The following is a 24,688-nucleotide window of genomic DNA, read 5'->3' as shown; positions in this document are numbered from 1 at the left end:
TCTATTCTATTCTATTCTTTTATTTTATGTTCTATTCTTTTCTTTTCTATTATATTATATACTTTTCTATTCTATTCAAAATTAGAATTTTCGGAAAACAGTTATATTGATATATTCTTTCTATTCTATTTTATTTTCTATAATTTTTTTATTGTATTCCATTCTATTCTATTATTTTATTTTCTATTCTATTCTAATTTATTCTATTCAAAATTAAAATTTCGGAAGATGTTTTTTATCTCTCTATTGTATTACATTGCTTTTTTCTCTATTCTATTCTAGTCTTGTTTATTCTTTATTTTCTATTTTATTCTATTTTAATCTATTCTTTTCTATTTTATTTGAATTCTAATCAATTATATTCAAATTTTGGGAAATGGTTATATTCTTTCTATTCTCTTCTATTCTTTTTGATTTCTAATCAATTATATTCAAATTTTGGAAAATAGTTACCGTATATTCTTTCTATTCTGTTCCAATGCTTTTTGAATTCTATTTAATTATTTTCTATTCTATTCTTTTCTATTTGAATTTGAATTTATTCGAACCGAAATCCAAAGGTTATATTCTATTTTATTCTATTCTTTTTTCTATTTTTTTCTATTTTTTTTTTTCCATTCTTTTTTTTTTTCCTTTCCATTCTTTTCTATTCTGTTGAATTTGAATTTATTGTATTTGAAATTCAATTTCAGAAGATGGTTATATTATTTCTATTTTATTCTATTCTATTCCTTTATTTTCTATTCTATTTTTTTCTGTTCTTTTATTTTATATTTTATTTTTTCTATTCTATTCCAGTATTTTATATTCTATTCCTTTATTTTCTATCCTATTGTATCCTCTTTGGAAATTCGAATTCGAAAACTATTCGAATTAAAAAAGTATACAAATTTAATTAGAAAACGATTGGAATTCGAATTTCATCTGAAATTTTGTATTGTTATTTCAGATTCGTTTAAATTTGTTACTATTGTAATTCAAAAACTTGGATACATCCGATTTTACGAATAATGAAAAACTTGTCAGAATTTCAATTCAGAATGAAATGAACCGCACATGTCTAGTGACTGGACCCTAACAACGGAATGAGATTTCATAGTCCAGCTAATATACTAAATGGTAGGCATGCCCAGTTGTGAAGAAAGAAAAAATACTTGTATATACTTTCACACACATATAAATCAAGCATTGTTAGCTGCTTACCTTCTTTTGGCACATCTTCAAGAGTTACACTGAATTCAAAATTCTTGCATGGAGCAATTCCTTCTTCCAGTGGCACATAGTACAAGGACATGACCTGAGAAGAGAAAATAGTGAATATATATATATATCAGTTGTGCTCATAAGTTTACATACCCTGGCAGAATTTATTTTTGGCCATTTTTCAGAGAATATGAATGATAACACAAAAACTTTTCTTTCACTCATGGTTAGTTTTTGGCTGAATCCATTTATTATCAATCAACTGTGTTTACTCTTTTTAAATCATAATGACAACAGAAACTACCCAAACGACTCTGATCAAAAGTTTACATACCCCAGTTCTTAATACCGTGCATTGCCCTCTTTAACATCAACGACAGCTTGAAGTCTTTTGTGGTATTTGTGGATGAGGCTCTTTATCTTCTCAGATGGTAAAGCTGCCCATTCCTCTTGGCAAAAAGCCTCCAGTTCCTGTAAATTCTTGGGCTGTCTTGCATGAATGGCACGTTTGAGATCTCCCCAGAGTGGCTCAATGATATTGAGGTCAGGAGACTGGGATGGCCACTGCAGAACCTTCCATTTATTCTGCTGTAGCCAATGACCAGTCGACCTGGCCTTGTGTTTTGGATCATTGTCATGTTGGAATGTCCAAGTATGTCCCATGCGCAGCTTCCTGGCTGATGAATGCAAATGTTCCTCCAGTATTTTTTTATAACATACTGCATTCATCTTGCCATCAATTTTGACCAAATTTCCTGTGCCTTTGTATCTCACACATCCCCAAAACATCAGCGATCCACCTCCGTGTTTCACAGTAGGAGTGGTGTACCTTTCATCATAGGCCTTGTTGACTCCTCTCCAAATGAAGCGTTTATGATTGTGGCCAAAAAGATCAATTTTGGTCTCTTCACTCCAAATGACTTTGTGGTAGAAAGTTTGAGGCTTGTCTCTGTGCTGTTTGGCGTATTGTAAGCAGGATATTTTGTGGCATTTGCAAAGTAATGGCTTTCTTCTGGCGACTCGACCATGCAGCCCATCTTTCTTCAAGTGCCTCCTTATTATGCATCTTGAAACAGCCACACCACATGTTTTCAGAGAGTCCTGTATTTCATCTGAAGTTATTTGTGGGATTTTCTTTGCATCCGAACAATTTACCTGGCAGTTGTGACTGAAATTTTAGTTGGTCTACCTGATCGTGGTTTGGTTTCAACAGAACCCCTCATTTTCCACTTCTTGATTAGAGTTTGAACATTGCTGATTGACATTCCCACTTCCTTGGCTATCTTTTTATATCCCTTTCCTGTTTTATACAGTTCAACTAACTTTTCCAGCAGATCCTTTGACAATTCTTTTGCTTTCCCCATGACTCCGAATCCAGAAACGTCAGTGCAGCACTGGATGAAAGATGCAAGGGTCTGTCAAGAGTCCAGAAGCTCATTGACCTTTTATACACACACACCAATTACAAGCAAATAGATCACAGGTGAGGATGGTTACCTTTAATAGCCATTAAACCCCCTTTGTGTCAACTTGTGTTATCAGGTCAAAATCACCAGGGTATGTAAACTTTTGATCAGGGTCATTTGGGTCGTTTCTGTTGTCATTATGATTTAAAAAGAGTAAACACAGTTGACTGATAATAAATGGCTTCAGCCAAACACTAACCATGAGTAAAAGAAAAGTTTTTGTGTTACCATTCATATTCTCTGAAAAATGGCCAAAAAAATCATAAATTCTGCCAGCTGGGGGCGGAGCTTGGGGACGAGCGACGCATCTGAGAGGACGGAGGAGCTGTCTCAGTGGTAGGAAGCGCTGGTTGCTTTCTTTATCTGCTTTTAACCTACTGCTCATGTGTGAGTTTTTACTTGTGAACTTGTGCTGAATAAATTTGTTCCTATTTGGGATGTCTGCGCAATGAGTTAATCTTTTCTCATTTACATGTATACTCAAATATCCTGTTGCAATTCCAGAGTGTACCTTTTGGCTTAACCATTCTAGCTAACAGCATTTACCGCAATTCTGAGTTTATCAATGGAGTGAGGAGCTCTGGGCAATGAGAGGCATTTTTTCGTGGTTACCATCTAATAATGCTATGCTGTTTAACCCACTTGCTGATGGTAAGGGTCAGTGTGTTTGGGTGATGGTGATGGGCTCTTTCTCATTTTACATCTACAGAGATTTACTATGAACTGATTCAGATTGCTTAAAACCTGGAATTTTTACTGGTTCAACTTATGGACTGTTTGAACATGATTTTTCTATAGCGCTACACCTATACCCCACAAAGATAATGTTACGCCAAGTAAAGCGTGACATGTCACGCTTCAAAATTGTGCCCGCTCGTGGAATGCCGACATACTTTTACCCTTAAAATTCTCCATAGGCGACCTTTAAAAAAATTCTACAGGTTGCATGTCTTAAGTTACAGAGGAGTTACAGGGCTAGAATTATTGCTCTTGCTCTACCGATAGCGGCAATACCTCACATGTGTAGTTTGAACACCGTTTTCATATGCGGGCACTAGTCACGTATGCGTTTGCTTCTGCACGCAAGCTCGTCGGGACGGGGCGCGTTTAAAATTTTTTTTTCTTATTTATTTTACCTTTTTTTTTACATTTTTACACTGTTTAAAAAAAAATTTAAAAAATTGTGTCACTTTTATTCCTATTATAAAAAATGTAAACATCCCTTGTAATAGAAAAAAGCATGACAGGACCTCTTAAATATGAGATCTGGGGTCAAAAAGACCTCGGATCTCATATTTACATTAAAATGCAATAAAAAAAATAAAATAAATAAAAAATGTTTTTGTCATGAAAAAAAAAAAAGCCCTATAAGAGCTATGGGCGGAAGTGACGTTTTGACGTCGCTTCCACCCTGCAATGATATGGAGACGGGTGGGGGCCATCTTCCCCTCACTCGTTTCCATGTCAGGCCACAGGAAGGACCCGATCGCCTCTGTCGCTGACGACGGTTCCGGTAAGCGGCGGAGGGCACCCGAGCGCAGTGGGAGGGGGGGGGGGGGCCTCTCCCGCTGCCGATAAAAGTGATCTTGCGCGAATCCGCCGCATAGACCACTTTTATCTTAAACTGGACCACTCACTGAAGAAGAGGATCCCGGGGTTATGGCAGCTGGGGAAACTCGCTTTTATTTGCGAGTGCTTTGGATTACAAGCATTCCTCTGGAACAGATTATGCTTGTAATCCAAGGTACTACTGTAGTTATATAACACAGAATACTGCGAGTTTCGTCAGAGCTGTGTGAGTGTGTGTCACATTTGTTCACCAAACTTTCTATAATTAGAACCTTTAAGTGCCATTTTAATAATGATGTTGTCACTCACCGTTAGCGTTCCCTGTCCCTTTCCTTTGGCCGTCACAGTGATCTTGTCTTTCATTACAGCCTATGGGAGATGCACATTTTTATGTTATCCACAAAGGTGTCTTAGTCTGGGCAATATATACAGTTTATATAAACTCCAAGATGCAGAAAGACAGTCCAGTACAATGGGAATTCAGACACCAGCAAGCTTTTCTTAAAGAGATATTGTCATTTTTCCTGCTCAAGGTAAACTATCAGCATGTTTTGTAAAGGGCACCTCCTGCCCCAGTTGTACTAACCCTACCAGCATTCCCTTGTCACTGCCTTAGTAATTAACACAGCTGTCTCATCTGAGGGAAATCCTGAAAACATGACCTGTTGGGGCGCCTTGAGGACTGGAGTTGAGAAACACTGGTCTAGCAAGCAAGTTCTGCCACATGACAGAGCAGAGTGAAGTCATTACTACCCCAGATGAAGTCTACTCAGACGAAATGCGTTGGTTGAAGTGCCGCTATTACCATTGTGCCATCTTATGTGATTTATTCTCAACTGACATGTGAGTGTTCAATTTTTTACATATTTTTTAATTAAACAATTTGAAACGTTATCACACTATGTGGAACCTTTTTTGTTCTTTTGGTTTTACCGTGTGAGCTGATTTTTAACCTCCCTGAGTGTCCTCCCATCGGCTGTATCTCACTTGACGTCCCTTTGAACACATACTGATGTCCCATGCCTTACCACGTTTGGGGAGATCGTGGCTATCAGGATTGTCGTTGGTTTTCCATCAACCATGGTGTTTTGACACCCAAGCCTTTTTGACTTGAGAGGTATAAGCCCTTTTAAGTCCAACCTTTCTGGTAAGTCTTCAAAAAATTGGTGGCAGTTTCTTCACAAGATTTCTTGTGATCTGTATTGATGTCTACTGGTCCATATTCATCTACTCACGGACAGTAATAATTCAAAGACCAATTGGTCTTTATTGTTTTTTGTCAGTTATCACGCGGTGGACATTTTCACAAATGCCATTTATATTTATGCCTTTAATTTTTTTTATATGCACTGCATTATTTTTGTCTTTAAGTCACTATTACCCCCTTGCTATAATAATGAGGTCTGATGAGCCCCAAACTGTGTCCAAAAGAAGGAGGGAGTCACTTTGAACCCTAATTTCTCAAAAAATTCACAAAAAAACCCCAAAACAAACAAACCCAAATGGTCAGATTTAAATCTTAATGTCTGTGTCAGGCAACCAGAGAAAGTGACACATATAATATACGCAATTACATAGTTTCATATAGTTGCATAGTTAGGTTGAAAAAAAGACAAAAAGTAGTCCATCTAGTTCAACCAATAAAAGGGGAAAAAATATACAATCCTATACCCACAGATGATCCAGAGGAAGGCAAAAAACCCAGCAAAGCATGATCCAATTTGTTACAGTAGGGGGAAAAAAAATCCTTCCTGATCCCCCGAGAGGCGATCAGATATTACCTGGATCAACTTTACCTATAAATATTAGTACCCGGTTATATTATGTACATTTAGGAAAGAATCCAGGCATTTTTTAAAGCAATCTACTGAGCTGTCCAGAACCACCTCTGGAGGGAGTCTGTTCCACATTTTCACAGCTCTTACTGCGAAGAAACCTTTCCGTATTTGGAGATGAAATCTCTTTTCCTGCAGAGTGAAAAATACCTTTGAGAAAACACAGCTCAGCCTAAAGCAGGCAGATCGAAAAAAAAACAAAAACGTATTCCCCTATCCACATAAGCAAGGTGGATGGGGGAATCCTCCCCTCTATGTTATTGTATTCTGACCGCGAGAACTCCACTATCAGAATATACTGATCAGCGCTGCAGGCTATTGGCTGCATCTGCTGATCAAATAAAATTTTTCGAACAACAAAAGTCTTCTGCGGAGAGGGAACAATAATAAATGGATTAAAATTCAGCTGATCCCTGCTGAACTGGCCGAATTTCGAACCATCTATTGCCAACTTTAGACACAAAGCAGAAAAAGTTATATGGCAGATGTGTCAAAAAAAATCTCCACTAGGAGATCTTCACAAAACTCCTAATGAAGTCTTGTATATAGCCAAGTCATAAAACTGTCTTGAGAACAGTTTGAGCAATACACAACCTGGTCCGTTTTTTTATTTTATTTACCAAAGTCCAATCCTATCCATATTCCATAATTCCTTCTGTGATGGAGTTACCTTCATAAAGAGTGGTTACGCTAATGTATTGGAAGATGCCAATCATTTAGACACCAAACACCCTTGACACATTGGCACGCTCAGATTCCAAACTTCCAAGAGAATTTTCAGCTTATGGGACAACAATCTAAGCACCAGCAGACAGAGGTTAAATCTGAATTTAACACATGGTAGCCACCAAGGCATGTTTTCGCCTCTGACACAAACACCTTCAATTTCAGTGCAGTCTGCAGCAGCAATATCAGGAATTGGAACAGGCACTGTCACTTTGCCCTGTATGGGCAATTTTCAGTGTCTCTTTAAAGACGTTTAGTGAATTTTTTAAAATCATCATGATACTTATATTCAACATGAGTTGTGCCTTGCGCTGCTGGCTGTTCTCTTGGTTGAAATCCAAAGTCTTCTGCCCCCCCCCCCCCATTACCCATGCAGCTGTAGTCTTCCAGTGCTGTGGGGGTTAATAACAGCGCTGGACCTGTCATAGGCACGCATCAAGAGTGCAGGCTCCTTTCCATTCCCCTCCTCTATTCATAGACGGTTTACCATAGCTCCATCAATAAAAAGCAATCTATGAATGAAGGAGGCATAACTTTCTTTCACCCACCTTTCAACCCTTGATAGAGGCTTTTTTTGGCTGAAGCTATAATATAGCATCTATGAAGGGAGGGAGGGGGGGCATAAAGGGCAGACATAGTCTTCACTCTTGACTAGTGTCTGTGGCAGGTCCCATGGCTTTGGGGGCATGGGGGTCAGAGCCTAAAATTCTAGAAATATTATACCTTATCTGACAGATATTTAATTTGACTGGGTACCAGGGCAAGTCTTGGGGGGCGAATGACAAAAATTTTGACAAGTCTCAATGCCACCAAGACCTACTGCAACCTTTCTTCCTGAGTCTGTTATTGAAAATACTGAAATACTGGCTATGGATGGCATGGCCAAGACCGTACTTAGCATTTACACTAACAGTCTGACCACACCATGTTTTTTATCGTAACACATGCATTACCATGCATGTTACTGCAACACGTGGTGGCCCCTGCACCCGGTGTTGCATGCACTATTTTTTAGCAGTGCGCTTTTAATGTATTGCTGCGCATTGTCCTGCCTGCATGTAGGTGGGGTTCATATGGGGTTCAAATAATGAAAAGACAGTTCACAAATAACCTGGTGGGAATTGAAACCCAACCTGGAACACTGACAAGTCCAACAACATGTAGAGAGCAGGGTTCAGCTGAACCGATAGTGCCTATTGAAAGAGGCAGAATATGGCCTTGTGCCGAAGTAGGAAGATGTCCAGAGAAGTTGCGAGCCCTGCTTTTCCCCTCCTTGTCAGGAACCTTTCCCTGCTGCTAGTTTTGTCCCTACCAGGCAGGGGGAACCTGATCCCTAAGCTACCCACTTGCAAAATGCGCAATGAACCTGGGAGCCAGGGCCTTAAATAGGTTCTGCCTGATCCAAGATGGCTGCTAGAGCCACATGGGGAGGTGGCATCCTATTGCATAGCTTCCCCAGTGATCCAGAAAACCATAAAGGAACCATGTTTCTCTTGATTTCCTCTCCAACTGCAGTGCTGCTGTGGAACAGAGCCACCTGCGGTGAAGAAAGTAGACTGCACCTGCCTACATGCAGCTCAAAGAGTTGCCTGAAGGACCTTACGCCTAAGGCTGGCATAAGATGAAGCCAAGGCATCTACCTGGTAGAATATACAGAAGGTGTTAACAGAAGACCAGGTGTCAGCCTTGTAAATCAGGAAAGCAGTTGCTTGAAACCAAAACCCCGAAGCACTTATGGATCTAATAGGGTGCACCTTGATAGGATCTCCTTAAGATCATGAGCTTGAATAATTATTTGTCTGAGCCATCTACAGATGGTGGAGCAAGAAGCCAGTGCACTTCTATATGGACTAAGTCAGTCTTTTACACACCAGAGCTGAAGAGAAGATGTCTATCCTCTTAGGACACTATCAAGAAACATGCTGGTAGTCAGATGTATTATTCTGGACTAGCCTACATGTTTTTGTTTTCTGGAGTCCAATCCTCCTGTAGGTGGCAGTATAACCCAAAACTGAATGGTTTTCTCTGTCCCTCAATGGATGAGAAAGAAAGTTTTTGCTTTAACATACACTTTAAGGCACATTGACATTTTGCATATAAAACCACACTGACCTTCTCGCTGCGTTGAACAAGGGCATTCTCTGTGTAGATTTTCCATGTAAAGGTTTCCCTTCTCCCTGGTAAAGACAGGGTCACATCCATGTCAATCTCGTTAATTTCGGGTAAGTGAATCTGGAACTCTGATAATGCTTGGAACACCATTATGGTGGCCTGGAAGGAAAGGGGACAAAGCCAACAGGTTACAGGGTCCGACAGAGTCAGTCTACTAAAACTAAGACCAAAGACCAAAGTGATTCTAAGCAACCAATCACAATTCATAGTTCAATAAAGGGAAAGTTAAACCTGATTGGTAGCTATGGATGTCACTGTTGCTCTTAGCTCTGCCCCATTGAAAAAAAATGACAAGTGTTTTTTCTATAAATCTCCGGCATACGTAGACACTTTAAAGAATAGTAGTTACAGGTAGGTTTTAATTTCTGTTTGGGTCCCAACTGGGGAGATTACTTGTCATTTACTGGTGCCTGCTGTCACTGGGACATTAAAAGGTGTATTTATAAAAAAAAATAAAAAATTAAACCAGCATTATGTTTTTGTATTGATGGAGGAAGCAGGCACATAGGGAGAACCTAAGGACTCCATGCAGACCATGTCCCTGGTGGAAAGGTAACCTAGGATTGCATTGCACTTCCCACTTCTCTTTCATCCTTCTACTTGCATAGTGTACGCTACCTGTGTGGATCCAAAGCCCCCGCCATAGAATCTTTGTTCAATCAGCCATTTGGCCACAGGTTCAACCAATAGGTACTGCTTATTTTTGAGAAGGGCCAGTAGGCCATAGGATGTGGCTTCAATCATGTAGAGATCTGAGGAATAGTCTGCCCAATGGGTGCCACCTAACCACAGAAGAAAACACATTTTAAACAATTAGTAGTAATAGGAATAGTTTTTTTTTTATGTTTGTGCAGCTTCACAATTATCCAGGTCATGGTATATGTACTGAAGTAGTAGTAGTAGTTACATTACAGTAGTAGTCACATTCAACTGGACATGTTCTTTAATGTTGAGGCATTTCATAGTTTCTTGAAGTGGCTTGGAGAAGCTACTAAATATCTTCAGCATTACAGAACAAGTCCAGGTTATTGTGACTAATTGTTGTATTTTTTTGTATTTTTATAGATAGTGGGTATGCCACAGCTTACTAATATATTCAACATGTGCCAAGGTTTTAAAAAACCTTGCTTTTATGTACAGAAAAAAAAGGTAAAAACAGAGAAGTATATACGAGACTAGTCAGTAGAGCCATATATGCCGAATGAAAGGGTGAGAATAGTTGTTGAGAGAAGGAAAGGGATTAAAATTGAATACCTTTTAATAATATTGATTACATTAAATGAATTACCGTACTTAAAAGATGGGTTAGTGCATAGGTTCCTCAAATAAGTAAAATAATATACAACATTTCTATATATATAATAGTGGAGTTTTATAGGTTGTTTGGTGGTAGCCCCCCCCAAAAAAAAAAAAGAATTTTGAAGGTCAGTGGGCTACTGGTTATTGTAATTTCCATGGTTTTTCATTTTTGATTTTCTTTCTTGTTTATGTAGAGTTGTTCTAAATATATATATATATCTTTTTTTTAAATTGTAGAAACACGTGTACATAGGGTAGCCATATTTTTTTTCATTGTATTATCGGGCTTTGCCTCCTTGCCAATTCCAATGCCAAATCCATCTATAAACGATTCCCTAAAAGTTCCTTCCACAATCCGTCTGAAAATTTGGAGTTGCGAGAAAACTCTTGAACCAACCTGTTGAACTTTTTATGAGCTGGCTGTGATCTGGAAGTTTTTCCACCAAGGAGAGTGCATATGACGTGATGCAGATGCTGTATGGATTCCTCAAGGTCTTCAGCCGATCCACCAAGTAGGTGGAGCTCTTATCCAGTTTGGATTTCAGATCCTGAAAGTATATAAAGAACAGGGAATAGTGAGGGCAAAAATCAAGGCAGCAATCTATCATGGACTCCAGTTACTGAGACGCCACAAATCTGAGCATATTCTACCTATATCTTGGAAAAAGGCTAACATATAGTGAATGATGGGAGTTTAAAGGGTTATACAGTTTCAGAATCCAGAATAATGATTTCGTTGATTTCACTAGTGGTCTGTCAGATTGAATGATGGCCAACATCATCTCAAGTTGTTACATATACTGAACTTTATTTTTTAAACAAATGTTTCTAGTTCTTACTTTAGACCTTTTTGCATGAAACAGCTGCTGGTATTGCTGTATTTCACAGATTTACTATACATGGGCTTTTGATTGTGTCTGAACTGGCTGTCTCCACTCAGTTCAAGGTGAACTCAAAAGCAACTCAGGAGGAGCTTGAAGCAGCTCCTTGTGTGACTGAAAGTCAAATCAGAGCAACTGAAACAAACATAAGTCAAAGCATCTGAACAGCACTTGAAAGCATGCTGCATTTGACTTGAGCCTGGAGCCTGATGTCTACATTTATCCTAATGAGACCATTGGAAAGATTTAGGTCTTTGCATGGGCCATAAAGCTGGGGAGATACCAGAAGGCCTAAGTAAGAATAGGGGTACTAATGTTGATGCCACCTGTCCCATTGCTGCTAAAGGAGGATGAGGTTCAGGTCTACCTCTACCGTGGGTTTGAGAAGAGTCCTACATGTAGGCAGGCACGAGTTTTCCTCCAACCTTTAGGTGGCACTGTGCCATTGTTACAGGTGGAGTGAAGCCTGTTGAGGGAATTGTTCCCTTATGAACACTGTCAGGATCTTAGAGAAACAAGCTGATCGACTGGACCCTGCAACCTTTTGAGACCTCAGGTAGCCATCTTGACCTGGAACCTTATATGTACGGCCTCCTACATCATTGGGGCACCCGTGGAGCAAGTGATAGGTCAGGAAGAGAGACCATGCTGGTGAGGCAAAATCACCAGCAGGGTGAAACCATAGCTCAGGGAAAGGTTTCTGGTGACTAGCATGGGCTCAGGTACAGCACCAGACTTGAGGAAACATCCTGGTATCTGGACCAGTAATGTGGGGCTTTTTTCAACAGAATTTTAAGTGCTGTCTCGGTACACCATAACCTGCCACCCCTCCAAAGGAAGCCATTCTGTCCTGTTTCATTACACCACTTACAGCTTTATTACATCTCCCAAGCATGTAATTTAGGGTTGAAAATGTTTTTATTAGCAGCTTAACAAACAATACAAGGAGCAACATCTCAAGTTACAGTTTAGTGACAATCACAAGCTAACAAGTGTGCTGAGTCAGCCCGATGGCTATCGCCCACAGCTTGACTCCTTTCTACAAACATTGTATTAATAGCATTGACTACCGTCACTTGGGACTAAAAGTAATTCCAGTTGGAAGAGCTCTGTTGTCCATAAAAAAAGTTGTATACAGAAGAAAAAATTTTTTAGAAAATAAAATAAAAAAAAAAAAAAAAGAAAGAGAAAATTAGAAAGTATAGATGGGGGGAAGCGACCAAGGGAGAGTGGGATTGGAAGAAAGGAAAGGAGGAGGAAGGAAGGGCAAACCGAGGTAAGGGAAAAGAGAAGATAGTCAGGGTAGAGTACAAGGGCTGCTGTGGGGACACTCGTATAAAAAAGGGTTGCTAAAGGACAGTGGGAGGCGGGGGGACACGTAGGTATCATGTAATTTAGAGGATTTGTGTATTTTCAATGTTGCCCTCGAAGCTGCATGAAAAGACATCCCTGCTATATGGCTTTTAGATATTTTTTTGCATTGGTACATGTCACCCATGGTGGTGCCCAGCTTCGCATGCCTTTCTTCGACAGTAGCCCTATTAGCCCAAAAAACAGCAAAGGTTTAATAACAGAATTTGTTTCAATGGGGTGCACCGTGAGGATTTGTTGAACCCTTGGTAAATCAAACCTGGGCAGATGTACTGATCCCACTGATTGTTAAGGTGATAACAATCATGATAACAATAGAGGTTTCTCCTACAGGTGCTTAAATGAGGGTATAGATTAAATCCCTTAGGTCTACGCTAGAAGGACAAGATTCACCCCCCCCCCCACAGACTTTAATTGGATTTGCTGCTACAGGTAGTTCGGGTTCACCGAATTTCCAACAGAATCTGCTGAACCCTTTGTGATTCAAACCTGGCCATATTTGCTGATCTCTATTACTAGGGTGAACACTGGCAGGTGTGGATGATGCAGGGTACCATAAGAGGCCACATCCCTACTGGTGTCTGAGCTGAAAACGGACCGGTCAAGTGGGAGAAGTTGAACTAAAAGGCAGCTTGGCAACTGTGTCCTGGGAATAGCTATAGAGAGGTTTAAGCCTGCTATATAGGATTTATAGAATTCTCAGAATTCCCCAACATCTCTTACAAGCAGAACTCATAATTCATTGCATTCACTAATTATTACCATACAAAAACAAGGCATTACTTACTATAACTTCATTTTGGCAGAAATCCTTGGCTTCCACTAAGGCAATGAGGACAAATGCGGTGAGAGAAGCATCGGGGTCAGTGTTTCCGGTTCCTCCCTGCAGAGACAGAATAACTTAATACTATCCATACCGATTACCCAGACTAAGCAATTATCCTGTTACACCCTGCCAGGTCACAGAGCGATACTCTGTTCAGGCGCTTACCAATCAGAATCACTCTGATCTGTCCTGGAAGCCCTGCAAAAAATCCTGACACGTTTCGACCTGTTCGGTCATGGTCTTCATCTGGGGGATAGTTTGCTCTAAAACAAATGCATCAAATTTTAATTTTCAAAAAAAATCTTTCAATATGCACCAACTACATGTACATAGACAATGCTATATTTTCCACTGAAAGCTGGTCTAAAATCAGTTGAATGATCCGGCGGACCACACGGACCACACGTCCATGTGCACCTCCCCGGGAGAAGAACCCAGCTCAGAAGGCTTACAAGAAGCCACGTTCTATGCCTCCCCTCCGGGGAGGGGGTACAGCACCAGCAACAATTCTCCCAGCTGGGAGAATTGTTGCTGGTGCTGTACCCCCTCCCCTCCGGGGAGGCATAGAACGTGGCTTCTTGTAAGCCTTCTGGCTGGGTTCTTCTCTCGAGGAGTTGCAGATGGACGTGTGGTCCACCGGATCATTCAACTGATTTTAGACTATTGGCTCTGAGGCTATTCATTACAGCTTTCAGTGGTAAATATGGCAATGTCTATGTACATGTAATTGGTGCATATTGAAAGATGTTTTTTGAAAATTAAAATTTGATGCATTTGTTTTAGGGCAAACTATCCCCCAGATGAAGACCATGACCAAATGTGACCTTTACTCATTTAATAAAAGACTTTTATACATTCAATAATTTGTGATATTTCGCTGCTAAATAACCCAGTGGGGGAACCTTTCCCATTTACATGTTTATCATAATTTACCCTTTCTGTATATGTTGGCAGATCTCATTGTCAGTTGTAAACTAGATGGGCACAACAAAGGGCTAAAGATCTCAAAGCTTGCGTGTTGCATTATCTGCTAACACACTTTAAAAAATAAATGTTACTCTGTCTCCTAATTGCACATTGCAAGCCATTCTAAAAAAATATAAATTGTCTATAGGGTCATATGTATTAATCTGCTCTAAAGAAACAACTGAAATATGATCCAGCCAGTATGTCTGTTGTTTTTCAACAGAAAAGCTCTCTTGCAGTTACAGGGATGAGACAGAGCATTTAACACTGACAGAGGTGCCTACAATGACCAGATTCAATTTATTTATGTGTAGCAAGGTCCCGGGGCCCCAGAGGCCTAATGGTGACCTCAAGGGTTAGGGAGATCTGACATCCTTCCTAGTAGAGTGGGTTACCAGGCATGGTGGGTGTGATGCAAGAAGAAATGATGGGCGCCAGTCACTTTCTGAATGCGAACAAGAGATTTATTGTCTCTTAACAGAACTGTGGGAAAGAGTGTTAGGGCCAGGACACCCTTGAGTAGATGCAATGGTAATTGGCAGACTCCGAGACTTCTAAAAGTAGACAGCAGTGTTAATTTCGTCGACTAAAACAATTTAGTCAACTAAATGAATGCTATTTTAGTCGACTAAAATACGACTAAAACTTAAACAATTGAGATGACTAAAATACGATTAAAACTAAAATGGCATTTTAGTCAAAAGACTAAAATGGGACTAAAACTAAAATGCCATTTTAGTCAAAAGACTAAGACTAAAACTAAATTGAAATTTGACTTCAAAATTAACACTGGTCTGTAGTGCATGTTCATACCTCAATACCATAAATAATAACATATTAGATTTTTCACTCCAGCAGTATATAATGAGTTTGGAAATTGTAGAGAAATGTTAACTAATGCATTACAATTTAATTACACCCATTCGATTTTATACAACTAAAATGAGTTTTAGTCGACTAAAATGTACTGGAGGTTTTAGTCGACAAAAATCTACTGGAAACATTTTAGTCAACTAAAATCTACTGGAGATTTAGTCGACTAAATATGACTAAAACTAAAACAATTGCAGAAGACTAAAATGGGACTAAATCTAAAATGCCATTTTAGTCCTAGGACTAAGACTAAAACTAAATCGAAATTTGCTGCCAGAATTAACACTGGTAGACAGCTATACAGTGGAAGGCCTCCAGCCGGACACCACTTCTGTATAGGTGGGACTGTTGTCTCCTATGGCAACTAATCTTGTAACAGTCACTAAAGGTAGTTGTACTTAACTCTTGGTAACACCGAACAGTCCTTTACTTATCTCACAGTATCCCACTGTAGATCTTCACTTACTGGGCTCCCAGTCTCTCACTAGACTTCCAGATCCCAGTTGTCACTGGATCCCATGAGCTCTTCCACTGCGATCACGCTGTATACTCCTCAAGCGTCTCCCCCGCTATCCTGCTGGATCCCTGGCTTGACACTTGCTGATGCTTTCCCACTTCTTCACCATCCCGTCCCCGGCTGGTGAGAAGACTGCTCTGGTACTTGCTTCAGCTTACTCACATTGGTCTCCGGTAGTAAGATGAATGGTCTCTTAGTGGCGACTGCTTCCCCTCTACCTCCAAACACAACTGGTTCCCCATCCGGCTGAACCTTCGCAACTCGGTTGGACTCCAATCCTGCAGTCCCAACCCTACGCTGCTTCTCCTGCTCCTGGATAGGCCTCAGGCAGCCTAGCAGCCAGGTGTCCCCGAGATAGGCCTCAGGCTTCCGGCCTGGGCGACATAACACGTGTCCACCCAGACAGCCATCCAGGTGGCACAGAACCCCAATCACCTGACTACACCCAAATAAATAGGCTCTCCCAGCAGGCCAAGGGACTAAAAAAAACCTCCGCCAATTGGCGGAGACACCCCATCCATTCATGATCTGATCTTGCTTAGCCCTTGTCAATCTAATGCCACCAGCCACAGCGCCACCTAGTGACAGAAGAGAAAAGGTGCAGCAATTCCAGAATTTAGGGAGGAATCAATTGATCTCTAACAATTAACCAGGATATTACCACCTGGCAAACTAAATTTGTTAGCAACCATATGTAAACACCAGGGTGCTACATATGTAAAACGTTTATCCCAAAAGGAAAAAAAACTGTGTGCTGTAATCGATTTATAGCTGGACCTTGGTTTCAAATGGTAAGTGTATTTAAATCTGCTAGTCCATCCCCTCCCCCCAGATTGCCAATGCTTTTGTCCAAATGTGCCCCCTGTGCTCCATCATCCAGAGTGAAGACACTCTAGTACAGGAGGTGTATTACTGACCCAATCACTGGGTAAGACAGAGGGAAAAAAGCCTTAAATAGAAGTATGGCTGAAATATGGAGGGAAGGAAAGCAAAAAGTTCCTTGTTTCTCAAAACAAAAAATCCTCATGTATGGAAGCCTCGCTTTTATTCTTGGAATAACCTTTTATTCCTAAATTTCCTAACATACCACCATCTCTCCATGTATGACCGGAGCATCTTCCTTGAACACTCCATTGGGTAACTGCTTTTCGGAAAGGAGCCAATTCATAGCCCCACACAAAATATTTTTTTCTACGTTCATCAATCTTGTTGCCATTGCAAACACCTTCACCACATAGGCAGTGAGCCTATTGAAAGAAAAAGATACGATAAAACAGATGGAAGGCAACACATGAAAAGCAAGAAAGGAATGTGATGAGATGTATGGAAATATTTGGCCAAACTGTGACTTGATGGTCTTACCAAGTGCTGGCAGGTCTGTTAGTAAATGCAGAGTAGGAGTTTTCAGGTTTCCGATATGTCATCTGTTGGATGTATCCTAGAGAAATAAGTATGAACATCCATGTTAGCTGAGCCTTTTTTTTGAACTGGAGTAGCATGAGTTGACTCTTGCACATTTTTAGGCCTACCTTTTTCAATGTTTTTAATGGCTTCTGCTCTGCGTTCAACCCCAAGTCTTTCCCACTGGTTGGTGGTGTCAAGGTAACGAGTGGCAATCACAGTTGGCGTCATGCTCATCATAATCTGCTCTCCACAACCAGAGGGCACCGTGATTAGATGTTTTAAATTGGCACCATCAATGGAATTCTCCAGAGTTTCTCCAAGAAGACTGCCTGAGAATGTGAAGGGTACAATATATTTTACAAGATCATGGAGTATGCAAATAGTATGTTAATTGCTATCAAAAAGTAGTCAAAGGACCACATTTATGTTTACATTTGGGTAGATATGGCCACCACCCAGCAACTTTGCTTCCGGTTATCTACTCTTCAGCCATATAAACTACTGCTGTACATAACTACTATGTTACATGGACCTTATTTGTCCAGCAAAAATTTTTTCCCCCTGTCCAATACGAATGCTTTGGCGGACAGTAATAGCACTTTCAGCATCAATACAAATCCGGATGGCTGCACTCCCAAAACTGGTGTAAAAATGTACATTATTAGCAAAAGATAATTAAAAGCATCAAAAAAACAGGCATGTAGGCAGGGGAGGAAGAGAGGCAGTGGCGGCTGGTGCTCAAAATTTTTCGGGGGGCGCAAACAAACTGAAAAAAACCCATCAATTGCAGCCACTGTGCCATCAAACGCAGCCACTGTGCCATCAAACGCAGCCACTGTGCCCATGAAGCGCAGCCACTGTGCCCATCAAACACAGCCACTGTGCCATCAAACGCAGCCACTGTGCCCATTAAATGCAGCCACTGTGCCATCAAACGCAGCCACTGTGCCCATCAAATGCAGCCACTGTGCCCATCAAACGCAGCCACTGTGCCCATCAAACGCAGCCACTGTGCCATCAAACGCAGCCACTGTGCCATCAAACGCAGCTACTGTACCCATCAATTGCTGTCACTGTGCCCATCAATTGCTGCCAGTGTGGCCATTAATTGCTGCCAGTGTGCCCATCAATTGCTGCTACTGTGCCCCATCAAATTCTGCCAGTGTGTCCATCAATTGCCACTACTGTGCCCCATCAAATGCTGCCAGTGTGCCCATCAATAGCCGCTACTGTGCCTCATTAAATGCTGCCAGTCTGCATTGCCCGGCACTTACCTGTCTCGCAGCGGGTCAGCGGCGGTGTCCTGCACGCTCCTCGATGTCTTCTTCCGTCCTCTCTATCAAGCGTCCAATCACAGTGCCTGACGTTTCAGCCAATCAGGTGACAGGTAACAGACCCGAGCACCTGATAGGCGGGTTCAGTGTTAGCAAAGTGAATTCCTTCGCTTTGCTAGAAACAGCTGAGTGAACAGCGAACGCACAGCATTGTGCCCGCTGTTCACCTTTCTGGGCGCTTATTAGAGCCTACGGCTCTAATCAGGTGCTTCCAAAAACACCCCCGCCGCTGTAATTCAGGTGCCCGAAAAGGGGCCAGACACCTGAATAGGGGGTGTCAGCAGCGACCATAGGTAGATGCATACAATGCATGAATCTATCTATGGTGATAGAGCGGTGCCATGAGAGGGGGGGGTGGGGGCGTCGCTCCTGCACCCTTTATGGACGCACCGCCACTGAAGAGAGGTAGACGTGTTTCACACGTTAAACACGCTTTATCAAAACCGTCAGTGATAGCACTTTCCATGAACAATGGAGTGACAGTTGGAGAGACTTAGACATGCAGTCAGGCCCCTAGTAACAAAGCGAATACATGTAGTGCTACTCCCATAGGAGCCACAGGATTACTGTCCAGGCTCCACTCAGGCTTTGCCCCGCAGCCAGGCACACAGGCTCATTCACACGTTCCTTCAATGACCAGTCTAGGGGTGTTGTTTTTGTTGTTTTTATTTTTGAAGAACTTGGATAGGGTTAAGGGAATTAGGTGGGATACGTCAACAAGAACTATGTACACTTGAGGACTTAGGTATTCTTCCGGACAAGTTATATGAAAGTCGATGCTTGAAGCAAACAGTAGACTTCAACTTGTAGGTAGTAGTAGAAGTAGTAGTTACTGTAAAACCTCTTCCTTACAGTCACAAGAGCAGAGTCCCTTTAAGTAAAGATTAGCTGGACGAATCTCTTCCAGACACCAGTCGGTATCCCTTTTAAACAGATTCACAGCTGACTTTCTCTAGCACCAGAAGGGTGGCAAAAGCACAAAGGTCGCCATGATCTTTTAGAATGTATTCACACAAGGCTCAAGGAACAGCTGGTTGCCTCCTTCCAACTTCTAAGCGACACCTTACACCAGTGATACCAGACTAGCTGACAGTGATACCTCAGTCAGCTTTCTTTAGCTCCAGGGTCTCAGCATCCAGGCCCTCAGGTCGCTCACCTGAGGCCTCATGACAGCAGACAAGCGGCAGTGCCTGGGAGGGCAGCGTGCCCCTCTAGGCTGGACTAATCCTCTCCAGGAAAAGACCCAGAGCTCAGTTTCCCCACAGACTATATACAGTCTCCTAGCATGCCATCAGAACCTGCCTCTCTGGGATAGGCCAGGACTGTATCAATATTCATGCTGCCATCTGCATAGCTCCACACCTATCATCCATAATCTTCTCGAGTTCTCTTCTGTAGATGCAGAGGGAGCTATTAGATCAGACTGTTAGCAGCTGAGCACACTAAGCAGACCTAACTAGCAGATTGCAGCTTCACTGAATACAGTGAGCAAACTATGCTTTTACCTACAAATAATAACAGCCACATTAACTACAGTGTGGAAACTAAATTTACCTATCAAAAACACACACTAATTCTAACTATCTAATTCCTAGCACCTATCTAGGAAGGTGTTACATATAGTTTTAGAGAGAAACATAGAACAATGTTTCCTGGTTAAAAAGTGTAACACAAGTCATCTTGTGGTGTATGCTCTTAGGCAGGACTATGTCTAGATGTCTATCAGGCTCAGTAAAAGACTGATAAATAAGGCCAGCTGGAAGTAGCAAAGGTCTTTCCTTCCATGACCTTTGAGGTAGGACCCGTTATTATTATTATTATACAGCACCAACAGTTTGTGCAGCGCTTTACAACATGGGGGCAGACAGTTACAATACAATTCAATAGAGGAGCTATCAGAGGGCCCTGCTTGTTAGATCTTACAATCTAGAAGGGAGGGTTAAGTGAAACAAAAGGCAATAACTGTGGGAGATGAACTGATGGAGAAAATGAAAATGAAGTTGTTAGGTTTGGGTAGGATAGGCTTCTATGAAGAGGAGGGTTTTCAGGGATCGTCCAAAAGCTAGTAGGAGTAGGAGATAATTAGACAGGTTGGGGTAAGGATTTCCATAGGATTGGAGAGGCTCTGGAAAAGTCCTGGAGGCGAGCATGGGAGGAGGTGATGAGGGAGCTAGAGAGCAGGAGGTCTTGAGAGGAAAGAAGAGAATGATTAGGTTGGTATTTTGAGACTAGGCTAGTGATGTAGCTGGGGGTTAATTGTGGATGGCTTTGTCAGTTGTTAGTATTTTGAATTTAATTTGTTGGGTGAGCAAGTGGAGGGATGGACAGAGAGGAGTAGCAGACACAGAGCGATTGGTAAGGTGGATGAGTCTGGTAGCAGCATTCATGATAAACTGAAAGGGGGGTAGCCTATGTACAGGTAGGCCAATGAGGAGGGAGTTGCAGTAGTGGAGACGAGAGATGACCAGGGAGTGAATTAAGAGCTTTGTTGTGTCATTGGTTAGAAAGGGCGTATTTTGGAGATGTTGGAGGTTGAGCAGCAAGATTAGGAAAGTGATAGGACGTGGGGCTTAAAGGAGAGTGCAGAGTCCAGGACTACACCTAGGACCTTGGCATGTGGGGATGGGCTGAGAGTTGTGCCATCAATTTTGACAGAAAAATCAGGGGAAGGTGCACATGATGAAGGAAAAAATATAAATTTGGTTTTGGATAGATTGAGTTTAAGGAAGTGGTGTGACATCCAGACTGATATATCTGTTAGTAAATTAGTGATATGTGAGGAGACTGAGGGAGTAAGCTGAGGGGTAGAGAAATAGATTTGGGTGTAGAGATGGTATTTGAAGCCATGGGAGGCTATCAGCTGACCCAGAGAGGAGGTGTAGATTGAAAATAGGAGAGGCCCAAGAACAGAACCTTGGGGGACCCCAACAGAGAAAGGAAGAGAATAGGAGGAAGTAGAGTTGTAAGTAATGCTAAAGGTGCGGTTGGATAAGTAGGAAGAGAACCAGCGAACAGTCAAAGTACAGTCATGAAGACCAACGGCGTGGAGTTTTTGGAGGAGGAGGAGGTGGTCATCTGTATCAAAGGCATCAGAAAGGTCCAAGAGTACAGAATAGTGTCCCTTGGTTTTGGCCGTTAGTAGATAGTTTGTTAGTTTTAGGAGAGCAGTTTCTGTGGAGTGTTGAGGACGAAATCCAGACTGAAGGGGATCAAGAAGGCTATTCTCTGCAAGGTGGTTGCTCAGTCCATGACCATGACCCCAATCACATATTTGTAGTCAGTGTACAGTGCCAATATACTTGATGCAAATATTTCCTGATGTGGTGGGAGCTTCACAGTGGTGAACCACATGGGATACAGCCATGCCAACACATTGGCCCTATTATGCCTACCACTGTTGGTACTTTGACACATGACGGGGGTATCTCAGAGGTTGAGAATTCCTCAAGGCCAAAATGGTGGAACATCAGTCCCCTTCCAGAGGCACAAGGGCCCGAATGTGATTAGTGGACAGTATCAATGGTACACCCAATGTTGTTCCTTCAGTGGGTTTTGTTAACTTTGCAGGTGCTACACAAACCATCTTCCATGGACAGAAGGGTCAGCCTTTTCCTGAAGATTATCTAAAATTCATAGCAGATGAGACAACACACTACCAATGACATACATAAAATCTGGCAATCCACAATGAGCGAGCACCTCACCACAAACCTTCAATGTCAAAATTAAACCACTTACCTTTTACGCTAACGTAGGTCTGGGCTTCAGAGTTTGGCACAATATCAGTTGGTGGTAAAGTATTAATGGTGATTACCTGGACTCCAGGTGCTGCAAGGGTTTACAGAGAGGAAAGACAGTCATTGGTTGTGAGTAGATGGCTTAACAGGTATAATACAGATAAGGGACAGGGAGTGAAGATTGATAGATGTGAAGAAAGGTTTTGAAAACCTGTAGGCTGCCTATAATCAGGTAGATCCAGATGCGTTCCAGATGCTTTTCTGCATGCACATTTCCTTTCATGTCTTGTTGTATCACATTCACAGGTAGAGGTGGGGAGCAGCATGGTGCAGCAGTAATAATTCACACAGTCAGGTGCAATATAAAACCTGTATTTAAGTAATGCAGCAATAGTTCACAACAAACCCAGTGGAAAGACTGGCCAGATGGGTGCAATCATAGTTTCCAGCACATGAACAGAGCGGGTTCCAGCTGGACTGAGAGCGTCTGTAGAGAGGGGCAGAATGTGGCCTGTCCATCTCATGCCTAGTCCGGAAGGTGCCCTGAAGAGCAGCAACCCTAAGCTTTCCCTCCTGAACCTTTCCCTACTGCTATAACTGTCCCTAAAAGACAGGGTACCTATCCCTACTCTGCCAACTCGCATAATGCATGGCAAACTTGGGCCTTAAATAGGCTCTGCCTGACCCAAGATGGCTGCTCAAGTCACATGGGGTGGCAGCATCCAATAGGATAGCTTCCCCAGTGACCCAGGAAACCATAGAGAAACCTTGTTTCTCTTGATTCCCTCTCCAACAACAGTGTCGCTGCGGAAGAGCGTCACCTGCAGTGGAGAATAGACTGCACCTGTTTACACAGGGACAGGAAATACATTTCAAAATCTCTCCAGTGGGATTACTGAAAGCAATAGAATCCTGCCAAATGTTTTAGTCCTGTCCTGGCAGTTTCTTTCGGCACACAGTATCCTGGACAAGAACGTTTTTCCTGACTATGCAATGCAATATGTTGTACTTTTATGTCCAAATTTTCTATCCTTTGGTGTAATTTTGATGACCTATTTGTCTTTTCATATGTTTGTAATTAAAGCAAAGTTCCACCCAAAAGTGGAACTTCCGCTCATTTGTCTCTTCCCCCCCTCTAGTGCCACATTTAGCACATTTCTGGGGGGGGGGGGAGAGCGGATACCTGTCTTTGACCGGTACCCTGTCTCCACTTCCGGGAGACTGGGCCGCGGCGAATTAAGTCAGCAGCTCCACTCCCTCCTCCTTCCCCCACCGCCGGGCCAGCAGTAGAGCACAGCAGTGCCTCGCGCATGCGTAGTATGGAGCTGGCGTGAAGGCGTAATGCTTCACTACCGGGTTCCCTTACTGGCAATGGCAGTGGCAGCACCCGACAGCTGATGGAAACATCAGCTGCGGTGCCGACATCGATGGACTCCAGGACAGGTAAGTGCCCTATTATTAAAAGTCAGCAGCTGCAGTATGTGTAGCTGCTGGCTTATAATTTTTGCAGGGGCGGGCAGACCTCCGCTTTAAGATTGGCATTTGCCTTTTAAACTTATATTCATGATATTGCCTTTAAAGACCCTTGGTGGATTCTCCATTTGTATTATGATCATTTAGGGATGTTGGCAAGACACTTGTCTAGATGTACCACTCAGCTCCATCTAATTTTTGATTCAACCACCACATTTAAGGACTGGTATGCTGTAATACAGGGGTAGGCAACCTCGGCACTCCAGCTATGGTGAAAGTACAAATCCCATCATGCCTCTGCCTTTAGGAGTCATGCCTGTGATTGTCAGGGTCTTGCAATGTCTCATGGGACTTGTAGTTACAAAACAGCTGGAAGGCTGAGGTTGCATACCACTGCTGTAATATATTACATTTTTGCATGCTCTTCCTTCACAAAAATAGTTTAGCTTCTGTACTGACCATCGAACAGCCACTAATAACGAGTGGTTGGCCTAGACGTCTTCCACTCCCCATACTTTAATTCGTATTCTTTTCATAGTTGTGTTCTCTTCTGTTTTGTTCTTCTTCTTACTTATATTCACCCTTTCCTTTATCATAACCAACTGGCTCCTTCATATCTTTAACCTTCCCCCTTCTGCCCTTGCTATGTACTCAGTACTGGTTCAAACTCCAAGGACATCCATTTATCTGATGTGAGCTTATTTCTGATGTAAGAAGCCTTCCCACAAACAGGAGACTACAATGGCTAATACATTTAGCATTTTATCTCTTGGGAAACCTATGTATAAGAAAAGAAAGGTTTGAAGCCAATAAGAAGAGTGTAAATATTGATAACTCACTGCCTTCTGAGCGTTGGGGGTCCAGGATGACACTCTGAATACTTTTAAGAACTTTTACTCCTTCAGGCTGGAAGAAAAAAAAAAAAGATAAATAATTGGTGATTAAGGCGTCCATGTTCACCGTTTCAGGTCTGATTTCAGCCACAATTTTTGGCTGAATTCGGACCTGAAACGGACCAGAAGACACACAGGACTCC

The 24,688-nt window shown here is 41.9% G+C and overlaps 1 protein-coding gene across 1 annotated transcript in view; it reads right to left on the bottom strand.

Moving 5' to 3' along the window:
• Window positions 1-24,688, bottom strand: part of LOC141133447 (complement C3-like) — a 174,436-nt gene that overhangs the window by 34,781 nt on the left and 114,967 nt on the right. The window contains exons 22-32 of the mRNA XM_073622829.1: window positions 24,492-24,558; window positions 22,181-22,270; window positions 17,234-17,437; window positions 17,067-17,142; window positions 16,792-16,951; window positions 13,310-13,405; window positions 10,668-10,818; window positions 9,590-9,753; window positions 8,912-9,070; window positions 4,548-4,607; window positions 1,204-1,297 (exon numbers count right to left, since the gene is read on the bottom strand). Coding sequence (XP_073478930.1) covers window positions 1,204-1,297; window positions 4,548-4,607; window positions 8,912-9,070; window positions 9,590-9,753; window positions 10,668-10,818; window positions 13,310-13,405; window positions 16,792-16,951; window positions 17,067-17,142; window positions 17,234-17,437; window positions 22,181-22,270; window positions 24,492-24,558 — 1,321 coding nt within the window. The remainder of the gene's footprint in view (window positions 1-1,203; window positions 1,298-4,547; window positions 4,608-8,911; window positions 9,071-9,589; window positions 9,754-10,667; window positions 10,819-13,309; window positions 13,406-16,791; window positions 16,952-17,066; window positions 17,143-17,233; window positions 17,438-22,180; window positions 22,271-24,491; window positions 24,559-24,688) is intronic.

The sequence above is a fragment of the Aquarana catesbeiana genome, linkage group LG03 (assembly GCF_042186555.1).
Source record: "Aquarana catesbeiana isolate 2022-GZ linkage group LG03, ASM4218655v1, whole genome shotgun sequence".
Lineage (NCBI taxonomy): Eukaryota > Metazoa > Chordata > Amphibia > Anura > Ranidae > Aquarana > Aquarana catesbeiana.
Note: the sequence above shows the minus strand (reverse complement) of the source record. Positions and strands in the feature narration are given on the sequence as shown.